Source organism: Ascidia mentula, chromosome 4 (assembly GCF_947561715.1).
Source record: "Ascidia mentula chromosome 4, kaAscMent1.1, whole genome shotgun sequence".
NCBI classification, from domain to species: domain Eukaryota; kingdom Metazoa; phylum Chordata; class Ascidiacea; order Phlebobranchia; family Ascidiidae; genus Ascidia; species Ascidia mentula.
In genome coordinates, this window is record NC_138569.1 from 12,849,892 (window position 1) to 12,871,382 (window position 21,491).

A 21,491-nucleotide genomic window follows, 5' to 3' on the forward strand; every position below is an offset into this window, starting at 1 on the left:
AAGCATTATCTTGAATACCTTCCCAAACACAGTCAGTAGTTATCTTGTTTTTAGAAGATCTCGTAGGGGTTGAGAAATTTCTGCTAAGTCCGGAATAAACTTTGACAACCGATTTGCTATGCCCAGAAACCCTTTTCTAACCCCTGATACATTGTTAGGTCTCGGCATATTTTTAATCGCAATCAGTTTTTCCGGATCAGGTTTGATGCCGTGTTGGTCTGCAACGTGACCGAAAAACTTTATACTCTTGGAAAAACTTTAAACTCTTATACTCTTGCTTGGAAAACTCACATTTATCATCTAACGTCACACCAGCTTTCCGCAGTCTTGTAAACATTTTTGCTTTCGACAATTTTGACAAAGTTTCATTTACAGTAGGGAGCACTAATCTCTCGTGAAGTACACCTCTGTTTAGTTTTGTGTAATCCACACATATTTTGACCTTTCCGCTTTTCTTGCGAACCACCACCATAACTGAACACCATGCTGTCGGCTGAGTCACTATATAGATGTAACACCATCAGACCGTTCTATTTCCTGCAATTCTTTGCAGACAGCTTCTTGAAGTGAAAGCGGAACTCCTCTGGGCGTAATCAGACAAAACGGGTTTGCATCTGGGTGTAGACGAATTTTACAAGTTTTTAAATTTTTCTATAAAAAATTTTTAATTTTTCTAATTCCGTGAAAACAGTTGGAAACAACGTACGATAAAAGACGCTCGAGACAATTACAGGTGTATGGTGAAATAATGTAAGTGAGAAAAAAGTGACGTAAAAGAAACGTGAGACAAATGATAACGCGAAAGATCAAGAAAAAGGTCAAATATACAAATGCAGTAAGTATTTTTGCGCTACATAACCGTGTTATGCGCTGGGCGTTGTTTTTGTCGTATAAAGAACAAAAGCTTAAAGGTGGCTGTACACAGAATGCGTAATGCGTGAACGTACGTAAGTCGCATCCGAAAACGGACCGACAGATTACGCACGTAAACGGACCGAATTTTCGTTCCGAACCATCCGTTAAAAGGCACTGTACACAGAATCCGTTATCGTACGAATTTACGCTTGGTTGCGCATGTCAACAAAGGACCGATGACTGCTGCTGCTGCGCACATGTACAATACAATTGCAGATCAGTGATTTTCCTTTGGTATCCTTGCTCAAAGATGGCGGATACTTAGATCAACAATAATGGCAAACGTTGAAACTGCAACTCAAGTTGTTAAGGCTACTGTGGTTTTACATAACTGGTTGCAGAGCAAAAATTTGAAGAAGTCTTTGGAAACTAGGGAATACATTGGTGCCAATGATGTTGACTATGAAGTAACTGTTGAACTTGTTGAGGGAGCTTGACGACAAGAGGAAACTGTATGTCTTCCCAACATCCAAGATCAAAGATTTCACCACCATTCATTGTATGCAAGGCAAATAAGAGACTTGCTGAAGGACTACTTCAGCAGCAGCCAGGGGTAAGTTGCTTGGCATTACAACATTTTTTTTCCCTGTTTCACAGGGAACAACCATTGAGTAAGACCGACTGCTTTTCTTTTTTATGTTTATTGTTTTTTTTTGTAATAAAATAACAGTTAATGCATACTGAATGTTGGCATATATAACAATGCAAATTGAAGAGGTATTTGAAGGAAATAAAAAACACTACAGATGAATAGAACAGAACACTGGCAGTAAAATACTAAAGAAAGTGAACAGTGAAATGAAAAGAGCAGTACCAATACTTGTGTTTCAAGTAAATTGCAGTCAAACATGTGAAAAAGAACTGAAAGCAGTTTGATATTTGCATATATACAATGAATACAAAGCTATACAATCTCTGCAGTTTCCTGCATCTCAACTTTGTCATAATCTGCCAGTATTACAGTAATGGCTACAAAAGCTTCATGCATGTTGTTTGGCAATGCATCTAATCTTTGTTCAACAATTTTGGCATAATGGAATGCTGAGGTTTTTTTAGTTGTTCAGAAATCAAAGCATTGGTTGTGTGCAAAGTTTTACACAATTGTTCCCATGCAAAATCATTGCAATTAAATGATATAAATTATTTTACATATCCTCTTGCTAGGTTTAAATAATATTACCGATAGATCCACACCCGCTGCCTTCCTCCTTCTCTTTTTACCAACTGAACTGGGTAAACGACCAGTTAATGCTTGTGGGTTTCGTTTTTTTGGGGTTTCTAAACTTTCAGGTGTACCAATTTCATGTACTTCGGGCTGTTTACCTGAAGTATCAGGACTTATGCCTAAAAAATACAGGACCTTGTCCTAACAGTTTATTAACATGCTGTTGATTGTATTACCAATGTCTGCTGCCTCACAAAAAGCAGAGTAAACTTGTTGTTCTGCTGTCAAAGTTGGGTCCTCTTGCAAAATGTGAGACTCAGTCCTAAACATGTAGTAAGTTCAAATACAACCAAATAAGTTTAATAACAATATTGCATGCGATGCTTTGTATAATTGTCCAAAAACATCATTGATGAAAAGTATGGCCAGGTTGGTGTAGGTATGTAACCAGATCCACTTGGTCTCTGCTTCTTTCTTTTTGCGTACATACGTATCTCTTAGGTTTCTCCATTTTTCTTTGGCACTTTTATCTTTCAAAGGCAGGCGAAAACATTATCTTTGCTTGGACAAATTGTACAACAATAAAATTTCGAAGTTTTATAATTTTTGTTACCTGTTATACCACACGCTTTGCCAACAGCATCCCATGCATTTTTGAAAATAAATTTTGACACAATGTTTTGTATTTTTTATATCATATAAAGCTGGTCTTTCACGGACAAGTTCAATCAGTTTTTTTCTTTACTATATTCCATTTTAGGGGCCTACCAGTTGTTATGCCATTGTAACAGCTATTATTACTGATAATCACTGCCTCAAAAAGATATTTATCCCAAAAAAGGGTAAAAAATCAACTGTTGATCTTAAAAGTACCATTTTAACCTTTCAAGTATGCATAAATATTACAAAAACCCACTTTATTAAAGATGGGTATATTTTCACAGCAACAAAATCGCATACGTACGTGCGTAAAAATCAAACATGTTTGATCGCGTCGTATGGCCTTGCGTTAACGCATGGTTCGCAAGTTTCGGACGTTACGCATTCTGTGTAAAGACCCCGTCGGACGGCGACGGACCGAATTTTTACGCGCGTATGCGCTTACGGACGAAAACGGACCGAAACGCATCCTGTGTACAGCCACCTTAAAGGGTGAGGATAATGTTGGAACCGATTTAATGAATCGACTTAATTAGTAAAAATAAAACATATTAATAATTAAACTAAGAGATAGTCATAACTTTAAACCATTTTTGCGTCAAAAGTAGCTTGATGCCGCGACTGGTTTCTGAGATACAGCTGATCAAAGTTGCATTTTTTTCAGTTTTTTACATTTTTTAGTTGCGGTAGAACCAAAAACTTTGGAAATATGTTTGTTTTAGATGTACCTTTAGTTTTACGCAAAGTTGCCATGACCGTGCCACATGCACTTTAACAAGTCTCCTTAATATCCGAAAAAACATCCGTATGTACCAGTAGTACCTGTCTCATGGGCTATAAAAATTGGGTAACACAAATTATGAAATAAGAAACCTAGGGAATCGCACACTAATTTACGGAGCTACCGTATTTTACGGACCATAAGGCGCAACTTAAATCCTTTTTTTTCCTCATAAATTGATCGTGCGCCTTATAAGTCGGTGCGCCTAATGTATGGATCAAGTAGTGCTTTATTGCCTACACTCAAAACCAGTACCGATACTATTATAAATAAACCACCGTCTTACACAATAAACTACGTAAAAGCAACTAGCAACTGTGATATTCATACTGTTGTGACTTGCTTACATTTGTTACGTAACAAGTTTTTGTTTAATGAGCTTTATACGGTAACCCATACTCCTTAAAATACGTTGCGTTCTATAGCCCGGTGCGCCTTGTGTATGAACAAAAAACTAATCAAAGCAATTTATTGACAGTGCGCCTTATAATCGGGTGCGCTTTATGGTCCGTAAAATACGGTAATCCATTATAATTCGACAAATGTGAACAAGTCATTGGATTTAATAGAATGATATGATACTTTTTTGGAGAACAGGGATTTTGAAATTGGATGTGTGGTTTGGTGGGTCAGGTTTGCTGTGCAAGTTTCAGTAATTAACAATAATTTTTTGAAAAAGTTTCCACGTTCGGTCCTGAATTAAGATAATTTGTATATGTACAGGCTACGCAGTGGTGGGATTCAGCCGTTCGAACCGGTTCTTGAAGTTTAATGACGTAAACAGCTTAACACAAGCGTATGTTATGTTACGTTAGGCCCCAGATTGGAAAATTTGTTTTTTGCGTGGAGGATTTTTTTTCGGCGATCGTTAATTGCGCGGACGATTGCAACGTTTTTTCGTATGTTAATGCACTAGCTAATTAATATTGCGCCGATTATCGGTAAATTTTCGCAAAAGTGCGCGGAGGATTACGACATTTTTTCGGCTGCCTCTCAAATGCCATTGTAGGCATTGAGTCTAGGAATTGTAGGTATCACAGGCATTGTATGCCTAGACTCAATGCCTGCAATGTCAACAATGTTTTTTTAGAGGGATCACATTTTTTCCAGTCTGGTATATAGGCCTATGTTTCACTTCAAACATTATATTCCCGCTGTTACTAATGGCATTCCTCTAGTGAGAAAACCAGGTGCCAAAATATTTGAATCCCACCACTGCCACTGCACATTAAATGCTGTTGCATACGAGCATACTGCATACCTACCGCAAAATTGACTAAGAGGCAATTCCTTTTAGTGCTGTTTTTTGTATGTATCTAATTTGCCATGATTGTGTGGATCGTTAGTTAAGAAAAACGGTTTTGAAACATTTTGGTGGCATACAGTTGTGTCGGCCATAGGCAATTGACCTACACAGATTTCTTTTAATTTGGTAAAAACAAAAAAATGCACTATGCATATAGACCAGAAAGCAGCTTTTTCTCAGCATTAAAGTGGTTGCAATCGTCTGTTATTTACATGATAAAATGCAATTTTACAATTTGGTCAAGAACTACTTGTGTAAAATGTAAATTTGTAAGGTAGATTGTGGCTATTTACATGCAGACCAATTGCCACCCAATGATAAATAATACTCATGCACAATTAATAAACTGAAATAAATCCAATTTCCTCTTGATCTAATAACTGGCCAACCACTAATTTATAAAATATCAGACATATATTAAATTTTTAGGATGAAATTTCCCAATTTCTCTTACCACACTAATAAAATTATCAGTGCATTTTCTGTTTTTTAATAATTTTTGTTTACAAGGTATATATCATTAGTAACTTATGTATGTACTTTTGGAATAAATATTTAAAGGCAAATTTTTGTTCTTCCAGTTATGGTGAGTTTGTGTCATGTTACAAACTTTACAATACTCAAAACTTTTCTGAACATATTAAGGGACAAAATCAAAGTGGAGGAAGATCTGGTCCTGGGGATGGAAAAAAAGGTGACAAGGGAAAAGAAAAAAAGAAATATGAGAGACCATTACCTACTAGAGTGGGAAAACGGCGAAAGAAGACCAAGGGACCCGATGCTGCTAATAAGCTTCCAAGTGGTAAGACAACACAATGAGTTTCGGTTAAAAAGGAGATTTTAATGTATATATTTTGACACTCAACATAATTTGCCAACCCTTTTGACATTAGGTTTTTTTAAAGGAAGTTTTTGTCTTAGTTACTCCAATGTGCACACCATAATATGTTTTAACAAAATTCCCATATTTTGAGAAATGAGTAGACTTTGTATATATGTTATATTGTTCATGCAACAGAAAAGGTTTATAATAGTAATGATATGGTTATACACAGTTGTAACACAGCACGATACATGTTAGCACTGTTTATTATGTTAAGCTTAGTTTTTTGAAACAAATCTAAAAAAATGTTGTTACATGACAGACTCTTTTGTATGATGCCTTATTGGTCATTACTGATATAATCTGTACTTAAAACCTTTGTGGTATCTGATTTAATGTTTTGTTGCGACAACCAAGTTGCTGAACCAAATACTCTCAAGTTCAGTTTCTGATTATCTTTTTTGCAAAAAATATTAGTATGTTATGCAAAAAATATTGTTGATAAACTGCATGTCAAACAGTGGTTTTAATTTTCTTAGTTACCCCTCACACAAGATGCAGGCTACGGTTATTAAAACAAGAAAGAATCAAAGATTATCTTTTAATGGAAGAAGAATTTATTCGAAATCAAGAACTTCTGAAACCCCAGGAAGAAAAGCAAGAAGTATGTTGGTGATATTTGATGTAAATGTAATATACCATAAATCCCTGTTGAATCTCTAAGCATATATTCTTCCACTAAACCCACCCACCTTTACATTTTTTAGTGTTTTGTTGCTATGTCTTGTTTCACACCAATGTACTATAACCCATCAGCAAAAAAAAAACACAATTTAAAGCAATACAAGACCCTAAACAAAGCTGCCCTAATAGTTTTAAGAAATATGCCATTGTCATCCCCATCATGATATATCTTGGGAACTGTAAAGAGTAAGTATGATATTAACCCAGTGCACCAGTGCATTTTTTAACACAACACAATTTTAGCCAGTGTTTTGGTATTACTGAATTTATCATTACTACGTGTATATAATACTTTGTATTTTAAAGCTAAATTTTATTATAAGGAAGAAAGAACAAAAGTTGATGACCTGCGTGGTTCCCCAATGTCTGTTGGAACTTTGGAAGAAATTATTGATGAAAACCATGCCATTGTTTCAACATCTGTTGGTTCTGAACACTATGTTAGCATTTTGTCGTTTGTTGATAAAGACCTCTTGGAACCTGGTTGTACCGTTTTAATGAATCATAAGGTAAAACATAATGTTCATTGTCATGTTTTGTATATTTTGCAACATGGAATAACTGCTGACAGGTGCATGCAGTTGTTGGTTTTCTTGGTGACGATGTTGATCCCTTAGTCACAGTAATGAAGCTGGAAAAAGCTCCTCAGGAGTCATATGCTGATATTGGTGGTCTTGATGTGCAAATTACCGAAATTAAGGTTTGTTGTTGTGTGAGACTCTCACAGTAAAAGTATAATTGATTTTGTCTGCGGTAATCAGCACAAAAAATTGGGTTTGCATAAATGAGTTATGGATCATAGATTAAACTGCATGTTACACCATCGATAGCTTTATGGTGATTCATCCGTCATAGTTTTCTTTACCTTTGTACCTTGACTGGAACATCAAAAGTGTATTTTCTTGAATGCACATTTACAAACAAAAACTATTTCTCATTTATATTTTGTTGATGGTAATTTCGTTTTGGTCAAAAGTTTTTAAGGTTCATAATGAATGTGTTTATGTTGCCAAACTACAACAAAAATGTACTTAACAACAGGGCCCATAAAAAAGAAAGAAATTTTCAATTTATTTGTAGCACGCTTTCACACGCATTAAAATCTTTTGGAGGTTTCTTTTAAAAATTAGTGACAGCACTGGTGGTTGTAGTGTAAATTGGTAACAATGCTTTGATTACCAAATACTTGTCCTGTCATGGATTGATTCTTGTTTAGTTGTCCTTATCTAACAGAATTCTGAACATATGTTTTTAGTTGCAATGTACCAATAGAAGGGACTAGACATGCAGACAACCCCCCACAGTTGTGGCACTGGTGCTAAAACCGCCATGCTGTCACACAAAATTATTGTTAAACAATTGTTGGCTTTTTGAAATATGAGATGCTGTATCTTGCACACATTTTCAGTTTTGCCCAGCTTGATTACCCAAAACAATATTTAAGACAGAGGTCTCTAACTTATAACTATTCAGAGGGCCAAATTAAAACCAACACAGGAACTTGAGGGACACACTATGATAACTATGCTGGAATAAATTGCATTAATTTGCCTATGAATATGAGAAGTATGGAACAATAGCAATTACTGATGCTTTCCAGAAAAGGCTATTATAGCTATCTTTCACATATTTGCATTTTTGCAATAAATTTTTCACAGGCAATTTAATCGCTTCTGAATAAAACAAAAACTTATGAGTGAATGAGAAGTTCAAAATGTTTCATACAGCTTTGGCAATTAGAGTTATAAAACACCTCTAAATGTACTAGATAAAGCCAACAATAGATTTCCTTTTCTTTATTCTATCCATTGCAAGCTTCTTATCCAAATGCTACTATTTTACTCTTTTGTGTGTGGTGTACATAATTAACCATGAACCTCTGTATGTTTATTAAGTAATGAAACACATGCAGTGTCCAGAATGTAGCTTTAACTTTTTTGAGCCTGATTCTCTTGTGTGGCTTTTTAGGAATCTGTGGAATTGCCACTAACCCATCCTGAGTACTATGAGGAAATGGGGATTAAACCACCTAAAGGTGTCATTTTGTATGGGCCTCCTGGAACAGGTACAAAATAGTTTTGAAATGTGTTGCTTGTGGATTGTGGACCAGTAAGCAAAATAGTGAAACTACTAGATTCAGTGAGTTCAGTTATAAAATCATTGTTAAAAATACCAAAAATTTTAGTATTTTTCAGCTCATCTTTTACACTAAATGTACATTTAGGCAAGACACTGCTCGCTAAGGCTGTTGCTAACCAGACATCTGCAACATTTCTTCGGGTGGTTGGTTCTGAACTCATACAGAAGTATTTGGGTGATGGCCCAAAACTTGTCAGGGAATTGTTTCGTGTTGCTGAGGAGCATGCCCCCTCTATTGTGTTTATCGATGAAATAGATGCCATTGGAACTAAGCGGTAATAGCAAATCTCCATTATTTATTTACAATAACTTAAACAGTGTATTTGACAATATCAACCAATAATCAAATATCAAGTCATTGTTGGTAATTGTCAGCTGATATAATTGTATTTTTTTAATATTTCTGATATATTTTTTTTTTTAATTTACAAAGTGGCAACTAAGTATTGTGTCATAACTTCTACTACACAGAACTGGAATTTTTTGTTAAAAAATGCCAAACCTTATTCCTAATATAGATGGCAATTTAACAACAAGGAAGCAAGTTTTTTCTGTCAATGAGATTTGGCACTGTGTCCACTTGTATCCAAAAATCTTGTTTTTAGTTAGCATTTATGCCAAAAACTAGTAAGTCTTATCGATAATGATTAATAAGGGTAATATGGTCACATCTACACTCAACACTCCCCAGAACAGGTTTGGGAAATGCTAAACAAGAATTTACAATTATGTAAGCTGCAGACAGATGGCCACTGTTTCGACCTAAAAGGTCTCATCAGTGCAATTATACAAAACTGCTTGGTGACACAATGCTGGCAAATATAATTTTGTATGTATTTTTCTCACCAGTACTCGACTGTACATGCCAAAATTTTTATTTTAATAATCCAAATTAGCCAGTGGATAGATTCAAAATTATTGTTTGTATTGCAAAACTCAGATATGAATCAAACTCTGGTGGTGAACGTGAAATTCAAAGAACTATGTTAGAATTACTTAATCAACTTGATGGATTTGACTCCAGGGGTGATGTAAAAGTGATAATGGCAACAAACAGAATAGAATCACTTGACCCAGCTTTAATTCGTGCAGGTAGGAAGGTGCTTTATATGTTAAATTTTATTTTTCTGCATGATTGGCTCCAAATGTGTCCTAAGTTTATGGTGTCAGAAGTTTATTCCACTTGTTATTTAAGGGGATTAAAGATTCTTGATTATTTAGTCATACATTATATGACTTTTCTGCATATCAGGTCGGATTGATAGGAAGATTGAGTTTCCCATGCCTGATGAAAAAACTAAGCGAAGAATTTTTAATATACACACTGCTCGAATGACACTGGCTGATGATGTGAATGTGGATGAACATGTTCAGGCTAAAGATGATTTGTCTGGAGCTGATATAAAGGTAGTGTTTGTTTCAAAAACTTTGCTAAAGAGTTGGGCTTTCTAAACTATAGTATTCATCAGGCAATTTGCACGGAGGCAGGCCTTCTCGCCTTGAGAGAACGTCGAATGAAAGTCACTAGCGAGGATTTTAAAAAATCAAAGGAAAATGTTCTTTATCGCAAAAACGAAGGAGCTCCACAAGGGCTTTACTTGTGATCATCCGATGTATTGGGAAAAAATTCAAATATTGCTCAAAAAAAATCTTCATATTGTTTTTTTTACACTGGGTTTTTTTTACAGGGTTTACAGTAGGCCTAAAACTATTGGTCAGTCACCATTTTGTTTTGGTAATACATTTTTGTAAGATGACTTAGTAGAAAGTAGTCACATCGTATTTCCATTTCTTGAAAACGAGTTTTGCCAATAAATCAGTTTAACAGTGTGAATTGAACGTTGGTTTCTTCGCACGTAGTATAACTCACAGATTCGGTTTATCATTCGGATCAGAGCTTCTCGAACCTATTTCGGTTTCACCCCAATGTTGTTGTACATTTCATTTTGACAAATCCTGCGACCCTTTTTAAAGGTGATGTCAAACATTGCAGAAAACAATTGTCACATGTCAAAAGTAGGGACGATTCGCTGGAATAAGGACAGTGCGACTGATAGCCAATCTTAGTTGAATACGGAGTAAATATCAACAAACAAATTTTTCATTCGGGCTGGCAAAAATTTCATTTAAGACCGCATATCAGTATTTCTTTTAAAAAAGTTTCGCCAGCGGGGAATGCCTGTCCTTTGTCATAGTGAAACTCAGTTACGTCACAAGGCTACCGGTGATGCTTGGGGTCAAATTTATGGTTGAATGAGCGGGAAAGCACGTGCTATTGCCAGGTCAATGTTCAGCGTGTTTGGTGCAGTTATTTTTCTCTTTTCTTAGTCAGCTTGTCATTTGGTGCTGGGTGCTGTGAATAAGTTAGTTGAAAAAGCATCAAAATGTTTGAGGGGATGTAGCGCAAAATTGAATCACAGAAGTATACATCAATGTATGATTTTATGTTAGGCCCGCCTTTTGTCAAAGCATTCCAGTCAAAATTAGTTGCAGGGTAGTTTCGCCCCCTGATCGGACATTAGTAACTAAATAGGCTACAGAAAATGTAAGTTGGTTTTGCGAAAAAATGAATTACAAAAACCTCATCCAATTTGCAATTTAATGTTGGCCTCAATCCTTTTTTACGCAATGGCAAAAAAATGGTCATAGGAAAGTTGCTTTGGTTGCCCCCCTGGGACTGTTTTTGCTATCCTATAGGACATAAGATCCTCCTGGAGGCTCCTCAGATCCTTGCTGTGTTTTGTCCGATGCAGCTGCAGTCAATTTTTTTTCTCTTTAAATGGTACCAGTAGATCTTTATGGGTCACCGACCACAGGAATTGTTGTGGGCAATAAAGCAAATCACTCAGTATGGGTATTAATGCCGATAGTCTTCAAAACTTGATATTGGGGATTTAATACTGATATGGGGCTTTAAGAAGCACTGGTTTAGATCGGTGCTGTTTGTGAGTAAAGCTCCTCCCGACATCCGGGTCAATCCGACAATTGCGGGGCCGGAATGCATCCTATACTCTTAATCGTTTGGCGTGATCGCAATGTGTGATATCTCTACTGAATGCGAATTAATCTATTGAATCGGGCACCTGCAGCAGCGCGTCGTTACAGTCCTTTGTGCTGCGCCGTCTAAAAGGCACATTCCAATTCTTCGCTTTTATTTTTTGTGATCTCCTTTGCTTCGCCATCATGGATGTAACTATAAATCTTCTTTAGTCTGCATATATAGGTTGTGCGTTGCGTTTTTGCAGCAAGTGTTTTTTTCCGCGACCAGAGAGCCTCGTCTGCTCTGCTATGCGATGGATGGTTGTCCTGTGGCAAGATACAACATCACTTCGCGATGGAAGAAGAGGCAAATAAAAAAGTAGCAACACATACCCACCGCCTAACTGTGGAAATTCCCCAAAGTTGTGGAAGACTGTACAGTTTCGAATTTACCGGTGTCTGGTTAGATTCAAACGGTATTTTGTCAATGGAAAAAGCGTTGTCCACATTGACTTCTTTATCATCATTCAGTGACAAAACGATGGACCGTGCGTGTGATTCGCGGGCTTTCTCCCGACGCTTTACAATGCAAAGGTTTTGACCTCACAACCATTGACCCGAACATCCTAGCTACGTCGTCGGGGTTTTGGTTAGGATCATTGCTTAACTCCACTATCTAAATCCCATCAAGGTAGCGACAATATAGGGCTTACCGAAGTTCTCGTAGAGATTTTTTTTTACTTATGGGTAACCTTCCTCCGTCGCCAGAACAAAACATATAACCAATCTAGTACTTCTCTTTTTCTTTGCGCTGATCAACGAGAAATCCAAAACGCACATCGTCACTTCCCAGTTTTGCATTGCAGTGGCCTGTATTACGTTTCTTCGTTGCTGTCAACTGACATTTCAGTTGTGTAACTTTGTCGTGTAAAGCCCGTGGAACCTCTCGCGTAATTACGTGCGACATAAAATGTTGTTTAAAGTTTGCTAGTTCATAAGAATACAGGCAGAGAGAGTGAGCGCAGAAGCGAAAGGCAAATAATCGAAAAGAGACAATGTACTTGGGTTGTGTGTTATACGAAAGTCAAAACTTTTATTTGCTAATTGTTGATTGACAGTTTATGTAGAGTCAGATATACGGCATTTTGTTCTTTTTGCACACGTTTTTACAGACGTCACTGCAGCATTGAATATGGTATAAGTAAGCGCACAAATAATAAATAGCCTGTAGGATTTCCCGAGAACGTCATGTGGTCGCACTTCGGTATACTCATGCCTTCTCCAACTGCTTTGACGATGCGCGGTGATACAGCTGGCGAAGACTCCGCGAACAGCGCTGTCGAACAATGTAAGAAAGAGTGCAGGGATGAGTTATCGCCATACAAAATACAAAACTCACTGCCCGAATTTGTTTCATCACATGGTCCAGAAGGTCGCATTTCCAATAAAGTGAGCTCGTCTGCTGGGTCGCCTGGGAAAAATAAGTGGAGCGGGAGTTTGCGTTGATTTGCCAGAAACAAGGAACACAATCTCGTAGAAGGGCAACGGAAGGCAGAAATGGAAAAGGTTCCTCTGGAAGGGTTTAAGAAGTTAAAACAAACATATTCCACACTACACTCACAAGCGCTAAAAGGAAAAAGGACTTGTTACACCCAAATGAAGTATCGCCGTATGACGGGCGAAACATTGGTTTAATAAACACTACGTTAATTTTTGCCAGAAGATCAGCTATTTCAAGAAATAAATTATGCCTGGCAGCAGCGGCAGGCAATATAATACTTGCACGATTTCGCACCAATATTTTTTCGGATCCTTTTTTGGGTACGATAGAGCCAGCTTATTACCAAGTTACAAAGTACTGCTATTATTAGTCACATAAAAAACTTCTTTTGTCCGGCTGTACAAATGTCTGTCCGGTTTTACAACCCAAAACCCTAATCCTCATGCAAAGTTATCCTAATCGATTAGGGTTTGGGTTGTAAAGCCGGACAAACATTTTCGTGCAGAGACTTATTATTTACAGTATTGGAGGTTAAGAACAATGTTGTTTTGCATATATAGTGTGGGGTTCCCTATAGCTATAAACGGGTAAACCCTACAATAAAGAAAAAGACTCTGTGTTCACATATTACTTTATACCCAAGTTCAAGTTTTTTGAAAGAACATTTGTCACTAGATGGTATAAAGAAGTGGTGGATATGAAGGCCATTGGTAAATCGTTTTGAAATCATTCCACCTGTAGCACACGTAGTGTGCGGACGTGTGAGAAATGGCAGATAAGCCAAGTTTCGCGCAAGTATAGCATATAAAAAGTCGGCCGAACGGAGAAGGCCAAACTGTTTAAGTTTGAAGGCGGAAGACATTTTGAAAAGATAAAATGTGTTAGAAACTCTTAATAATCTACAGTACTCAGTCAAAAAGCTTACGGCAATTGCTGAAATTAGGGGGAAACTCTTTTGACATCACCTGTACATCTAGAGAACATGTACTCGACCTATATGCAAAGCTTAGTACCCTTGAAGGGATAAAACACCTACGACTTTACGAAAGCGACAAAGTTAATGTCGCTGTAGGATGGGTTCCAATACCCTTTCCAAACCAGGCAATAGCAGAAGAGTTGACAAAAAAAATATGGGAACGTTTCCAAGATGATACATCGTAAAGGAAGAGAAGGTTTGCTTTCAGGCATGCGTATCGCCACAATGAACGTATCCGACCTAGAAGATAACCCAATCCCAAGCTACATCAGAATAATGGACTGCAAATTTTATGTTACCTACCATGGGCAGGTAGCAACATGTAAATACTGCGGGAAAAAGGGTCACAAACAATTCGTTTGCCCAAAACGTAAATTGGATTTTCCAGAGCTTGCAAATGTTCAGTCACCAGAACGTTCAAACACAGAATTAAAGCAAAAGCATGGTAACAAAACCCTGAAACGTCAGGTGCAACCTGATAAGAAAGATGCGACTACAACTGATAAGAGTCCAAAGAGCGATAATGCCAAAATGCCAAACACAATTGTTGATCACAACTTAACCGATGAGTTCAAAGCCACGGAATCACCTCACGCAAGCACGCCCATTGATAAGCGGACCACCATAAAACGACCATCAAGAAGCCCTGAAGACCTGCCTAAAAGCAAGTCAATTAGTCCCTGCGAAAGTGTGATTTCTTTGAACTGTTCTGAATGTAAAGAGGAAATCATGGTTACCTCCAAATCTAAATCAACACGCTGCTAGGGAATGCTCGAAAGAATGGACTGTGGCGGTACAATGTTGCAGAGATGAACTGTTCTTTGTGGAAGTGGGGAGTAAAGTCTGCAAATGTCCGACATGTCGAAGCACAATGCGGCTCATGTTATGTTGCCAGGACTTCCAACCGGAATTCCGAATGGAGGAGGGCACCTTCGAATGTATCCAATGCGAAAAGTACTCTATCATATTTGTCTGTAATTCGATGAATCGTTTTCCTAAGACAACGATGAGCATTGATTGTTGTAATGCTGTGTGTAAACATAAAATAATTAACTGTGACTGTGGAAAAGTATTTGCTCAGCTCATAACCCTGGTGAACGTTGTCCGTGTGGCATGGAATTCGAGTGAGATATGGATATTGGACTGGAAAAAAAACGTTAAATAATGTAATAATGGCGTCCCATATTGTTTCCTTTAATATTCGGGGGCTAAACAAGACTATTAAACGGAATCGGTGTTAAACTTTCGCAAGTGTCACATTGCCTTTTTGCAAGAGATCCATTCCAGTCCTGTCAAAATGGGGCAGGGAAGCTATTTGGTCACATGGCAATAGTAACAGCAAGGGAGTAGGAATCCTGTTTGACAAAGGCCTCTCTTATAAGTTAAAAAACACCGTATCCGATCGCAAAGGCCGATTCATTGTGGCTGAAATAGAAATTAACTCCAAAACAATAGCCCTAGCTAATGCTTACGCACCCAACAACGAAAAAAAATATTTTTGGGCTTTCTTGCAGGAAAAGCATAGCAGTATATCAATAAAGTCATATTTTGGAAAATGGAATGGGGAGGTAAAGTTATTTGGGCGCATGGCACATCTAACAGTAGAGGCGTTGCAATTCTACTATATAAGTCAACTTCGCAACATGCAAACAACGTTCGAGTAGAACAAGATAATACATAATGGTTGAAATGTCATCTGAAACAGGGACGAACCGGAATTTGTGGATGACCTGTTCACATCACTAAGCAACTTCTAAATTGCCCATATTGTTGTTGGAGGAGATTTTAAATTAGTATTGAACGACAAATTAGACAAATCGGGAACCGATAAACATGCTAACCGGAATGCGAAGAAAAATTTATTGCAATATGCAACTCTAGGCAACTTGCATGCAGGATATATTTCGACAAAAATATCCAAATCTGCAGAAACACTCGAGGTTTAAGAAAAATCCATACGCCGCCTCACGTATTGATTTTTTTCTGTTAGACAAACAACTCACCACAAATGTTACAAATGCCAATATCGATCCGGGAATAATGTCAGACCATTCCATAATCACTTTACAACTTAATATCAACCCTCCGTCCCGTGAAAGAGGATACTAGCAGATCAATGTATCCCTGCTTAATGATTACAGAGAGAAAATAGTTGAAGTAGTCACGAACTTCGAACGCGAAAATCCCCGGACTGATACAAAATCCACATACAAGGTGAGACACACTAAAAGCCGTGATAAGGGGGGAAACGATTCGTCACGCCGCAATCACCAAACGAAACAGGTTAGCAACCCTACATGATCTCGAAAAACGAATAAAAAGAACGTAAGATACTGAGAAAAAATACTAAATACTTTTTAAACTTAGAGAGCGACACAACCAAAAAAAACATCGATAGATTAAGGTCGGGCAATAGGATGATCACAGACCAGAAGCTTATTCAGTCTGATCTTGTTAATTTATATGTACAGTTTTACAAGCAAAGCGCAAACAATCTGAATATCAAAGCCAACGCTCGTAAATTATTAAACTTTGATCTACCAAAATTAACCAATGAACAAGCCATTCAATTAGATGCAGAAATCGCGGAAAAAGACTTTTACACGGCGTTTATGAAAATGAAAAAAAAATTATTGCGGATTAGATAGTTTTCCTGCAGAATTTTATCTAGCTTTTTGGAGTAACTTAGATAGTGGCTAAGCCCGCAGAACACAACACACACTTGTATTCAATACAACGGAATGGCCGGCACAACATCCACGCGCCAGAACAGGAACGGTTTCTATTTAAACAAAAAAGAAACACAATTGTATGTACAGTTTGCAGACATGGCAAATTCTAGCACACTTATGAAACTGTTTTTGCGACCGATCTATTCGCATAGGCTGCCCGTTGTGCAATCACATTCATCAGTTGCATTAATCAAATGCCAGTAAAACTGCCAAATGTCACAAAGCACAGTTAACAGACAAAAAACATTACTCACGCCCCTAGGCGTCGATTTTTTAACGTTTTGTAAAATATTAAGGGTGACTTTTCCAGGTTTTAGAAATACGCAAAAAACATTTCGTCAGTCGTATCGCCCTAAATATAGGCAAGACGCGAATTCCGTTTCGTGTCACTTTGTTTTTACAACGAATCATGTTTTGTAGCACTATGTTTTAAACACTTTAATTACGGACCACCTTTACTGAAAGCGGCACATTTTTGTTTCAATCAGTCTATTGCAGATTTAGTAATTATGAAGTTATACAAATCTATTACGCAACAATGCTGATTCTTACCATTTATCACAACAACTGCTGCGTTGGGTAACAATCAAAGAGACACTTGTGTTTATCCTGATTGTGATGGTGATAATACAGGTTGTTTAAAACTACCTTAACGCATAGTATAATGTATGTGTTTTTTCTAACAATAATTTTAATTTAAACGAAATTCAGGGGTGACAATACATGCATTGTCACCCCTGTTGGTTTGTGACATGTCATCCCAGTCACCTCTAAATCGACGCCTATGCCCACGCCGGCAATAAGCCATAATCAAATGTAATCCTATAGTTAAAACACATGACAGAAACTGGCAACACAAGAACAAGCAAACATAACCACGCGGTCTGCACGCGCACAGCTACTGCGCAGCCATTGTTATGAGTGTTGCGCCAAACATAGAAAACACAACAACAACGAAAAGAACTGATAAATTTTGGTTTTGGAATCTACAATGTTTGTTTTACCTTTTCGCTTTGCTCCCTTTCCCTTATTCGTGAATCGTGTCCTGTACTGATGTGGTAGAGTGTTTGTGTTATAATTTTATGAAAGAAAATTGAGATAAAGTTTGGACCCTACAAATAAAAATGTGGCTGAAGATCGACTGGAATTGTAAAAGTAACTTAAACCGCCAACGCAATTTATTGCGCCTAATTCAAGTTTGTTAAAAATGTTATTAACGAATTACGAATAGCTTTAAACAACGCTGGTGAACACTTACGACTTTTTCCAAATACTTTGAAATAGTAGATTAGTATTACATCAACAGAGCGTCAAGAGCAAAAGCGAAATAATGTATAGAAATCATCTTGCAGTTAAGATGTAAGTAGAGAAACACTTCAAATGTTTTTGGTTTCTTAATTCGACAACCAATAAATACCATTTAACAAGCAATTGGCAACATAGATCAAAGAAAATTGGGAACACATGTTTGAAAAGAATTGCAATTTATGTACTTTGCTATTTGTGCTATAAACCGTCGATACGACTCTGCTGTTGGGCAGATTAAATTTGTTTCCAAGTCTTGAATTTGTGTTGAAATATTTAATGTGGTTCACTCGTTTTCAAAAGTAAATGTGAAAAAGTAAAAGTATATTTTGCAAAATGGTATTAAATTTAACTTTTTTTGGTCAATGGCATCATATAACTAAGTTGTGATCGCTGGATTGTGTTATATATATATATTGATAATTGCAACATGCACCATTTTTATTTGATTTTTTTGTTTGTGTATTGTTAAACATTTGCACATTATTAATGGTCTGCATATGCATCCAAATGGTCCCAAAAATCACAGATCTCCTTATATGGATCATTAACTTGAAAATCCTCCTCTGCTTGCAGTGTTAGAGCAATGTAATGTTGTTTTGTGGTCAGGTCATTGAAAAATGGCCAATTACGTGGATTAACTACAGCACGTTTGGTACGTGATGTCTGAAAAACAAATGAAAATGCTATGTCATAATTAACAAGCCTACAAAAAATTCAGTGTTTAATGTTAACCGACCATTTCTCAGCGGCAAACTTATTGCGCATTTTTTTACGGAATGAGTATAACAAGGACACATTTTCAAAGCAATTATGCCAATGATGTAAAGTCTACCTTTGCGTTTCCACCCGCAAGGCCGTTAGGGTTTCCATATGTGGCGAAGTTGCTCCAGTACCAAATCAGTCGATTAGCAAAAGTTTTTTCATTTTGAGTGAAAGTATACGTTGTTAACTCTTCAACATTAAAGAGGTAAGCCAGTTCGGCGGCATGACAAACACGATCATAGCAGAGTGGTTGCTCCCACAGTTCCTGAATTAAAACTGTAATAATATGTTTACGTGCAACGTAAACAATTGAAGTTACCTCAAACGACCAGGTTTGGTTAAATATGTACCACCATTGATCAGTCCCATCCGATGCGTTGGCGGCATTTCTTTGTGGACATATAAACAATGCTTCAGTAGCTAATTTGTTCAATAATTCTCTATTATCGCAATTTGAGTCGTTTTCAACACACTGCAAAAAAATCCTATCTGCTGTAAATGAGTTGAACAACTGTCTGTAACCGCTTTCTAGCAGTTTATCAACAAATAAAATTTATTTTAGCTGCAAGCTTTATCCACCGAGCAAAGCTTTGAATTCGATTACCGCAGGCGGATACTCCTTCAATATTTCTTGCCCATCACGCTTAAACACAGCAATGACTATTGCTGTGTACGCCGTGTTGTTTATTTTTTCAGGAAAAGCTTCAGCAACAAAAATCATTCCTTCATCAACAGTTGCTCCCAAAATCATAGCTTTTTTTTGTGCTGATCCCTGTAGTAATTTGAAAGCAGTACTTTATGTTTGTAAACTTTACCAATACGCTTCAGTACTTTCATAAACATGTCGATTGGCTGTTGTGGAAGTAAGTCTCCGTCAATTACAGGACTCCAAGGTTGAAATATCAACATAATTTTTGAAGGATCAGTCACAGTTAAAGCAGTTTCATTGAATGCCTTTTCTAACTCCAATAAAGATCTAAAAATGTCACATAAATTAGATATGCACAGAACACAGGTTAAATGGAATGCTTGATCAATAATAGTCTCTATTGTTGATGTTTACAGTTTGTGTTAAATAGTTATTTCCATTTACCCTTCCCTTTATTACATGTGAACATTTCAACGTGTTACGGTTTGTTGGGTTTTCAGTTTTCACTTACTTGGATCGCAAGCAACTCATGTCATTTTCGTTGCAATTGCATGCTTTCGCAAAATTACTACCAAACGCTTGAGCATCTTTCAAGTCCCGAAATGGCAAACCAAATGGATTGCTCTGCATAATAGCTTGATGAAATAAGGGATCGCTGTATTTTGAACCCAAATGAACGCCAATTGATTCCGCACCAGCACTTTGTCCAAATAATGTCACCTGCAAAGTTATCAACTTTGTTAAAATGTGCAAATATTTCCAGGTTTTTATTCATCACCTGAGAAGCATCGCCACCAAAATTCGCAATATTGTTTTTTACCCATTCCATAGCCTTTATTTGGTCCCAGATTCCGAAATTACCTTTTCCGTCGTTTGTTGAACTATTACCTTGCACCAAAAATCCCAAATGTGCAACTCTGCACAAATTGTTCATTGTTATTTCGTTAAACAGTATGTGATATAAACGCTCACAAAAAAGCAACAAATTACATACGTAAATTACCTGTAATTCGGGGTGACTACAATAACATCACCCGAACTGGCCATTTTGCGGCCATCATATAAAACGCACGAACCGGCTCCGTTTAAAAAGTTTCCACCATAAAACCATACAAGAACAGGCAGTTTGTTGAATTTACCATCCAAATACTGAGGAGCTATCGTAAAATGCTCGTGATTCAAAACCGTATCAGCTTCCACGTATGCCAATAATTTATCGGGAATGAAAACATTTAGATACAAGCAGTCTTCGTCAGTCTGCAACACAATATTGCTATGATTGCAATTCTGTGCAAATTGCATCGAAGAGATAAGAGATGAAGCCCAAACAATAATATTGGAGTCTAACATAATTTGGGGAAATATTTATGATTTAAATCTAGCATTAAAGTTTTATGAACCAAAACAACCGAATCCTTCGTATCTATTTAAATAAAATTTTGGGCGTAGTGTTAGTTATGCAGAACTTTTTTTGCATTATTTTAAATTACATGCAAAAGCAAGTGTAGACTGGTCTCTTTACACGTTAAATTGTGACCACACTGATTTTCCAACCTCATGTGGACAAGAATATTCAGCAGCAGGTTGATCACATATTTGTGGACACCCAGGCCGTTTGTATCTTGCATCCCAAAACTTCTCTTCATATGGAATTGGGTTTCTTGGATTTTTCCATCTATACTCTCCAGTTGGAGGCTGACTAAACGGAATTCCCCAAAATATACCTGCTTCTTTCGACTTGTAGCCAACCAATGAACCTTCGTTTGCTATAAAAAGGCCAATGCACAAACGATTCGGGATATTTTAATTATTTTAACTTACTTGCTACTACTATATCAGTGCCTTGTTTTTTGGGCAAAAGCAACGAAATAGGAAGCACAACAGCCAGGGTTGCAACGAGTCCCAACACTGCAACACCAACCAAGACTTTCGGAATTTTCATTGTAGGCTGCTGAAAAACTTTAGATACAAATCATCAATGGGAACAGAATTTCGGTTCTGTGATGATTGCTTCGCTCGTTATCCATTACACGATCCAGATCCTCAACATT

At 37.1% G+C, this 21,491-nt stretch overlaps 2 protein-coding genes and 2 pseudogenes across 2 annotated transcripts; 2 read left to right on the forward strand and 2 right to left on the reverse strand.

Moving 5' to 3' along the window:
- Nucleotides 1-1,084: 1,084 nt before the first annotated feature.
- On the reverse strand, nt 1,085-2,835 carry LOC145899760 (uncharacterized; annotated as a pseudogene).
- A 2,435-nt stretch (nt 2,836-5,270) lies between these two features.
- On the forward strand, nt 5,271-10,361 carry LOC145899758 (26S proteasome regulatory subunit 4). The gene is made up of 10 exons (XM_082988663.1): nt 5,271-5,413; nt 5,473-5,629; nt 6,190-6,314; nt 6,718-6,903; nt 6,966-7,094; nt 8,363-8,459; nt 8,619-8,808; nt 9,474-9,625; nt 9,786-9,940; nt 10,003-10,361. Exons 1-10 carry the CDS (start codon nt 5,411-5,413, stop codon nt 10,135-10,137), a joined length of 1,329 nt encoding a protein of 442 aa, XP_082844789.1. The 5' UTR covers nt 5,271-5,410; the 3' UTR covers nt 10,138-10,361.
- Nucleotides 10,362-13,781: 3,420 nt separating this feature from the next.
- On the forward strand, nt 13,782-14,754 carry LOC145898110 (uncharacterized; annotated as a pseudogene).
- Nucleotides 14,755-18,230: 3,476 nt separating this feature from the next.
- LOC145898111 (cAMP-regulated D2 protein-like) lies at nt 18,231-21,382 on the reverse strand. Its single transcript, XM_082986547.1, has 10 exons — nt 21,262-21,382; nt 20,995-21,206; nt 20,444-20,697; nt 20,219-20,357; nt 19,952-20,160; nt 19,623-19,767; nt 19,396-19,563; nt 19,111-19,263; nt 18,862-19,056; nt 18,231-18,692 (listed from the first exon to the last, which is right to left on the reverse strand). Exons 1-10 carry the CDS (start codon nt 21,380-21,382, stop codon nt 18,513-18,515), a joined length of 1,776 nt encoding a protein of 591 aa, XP_082842673.1. The 3' UTR covers nt 18,231-18,512.
- Nucleotides 21,383-21,491: the final 109 nt, after the last annotated feature.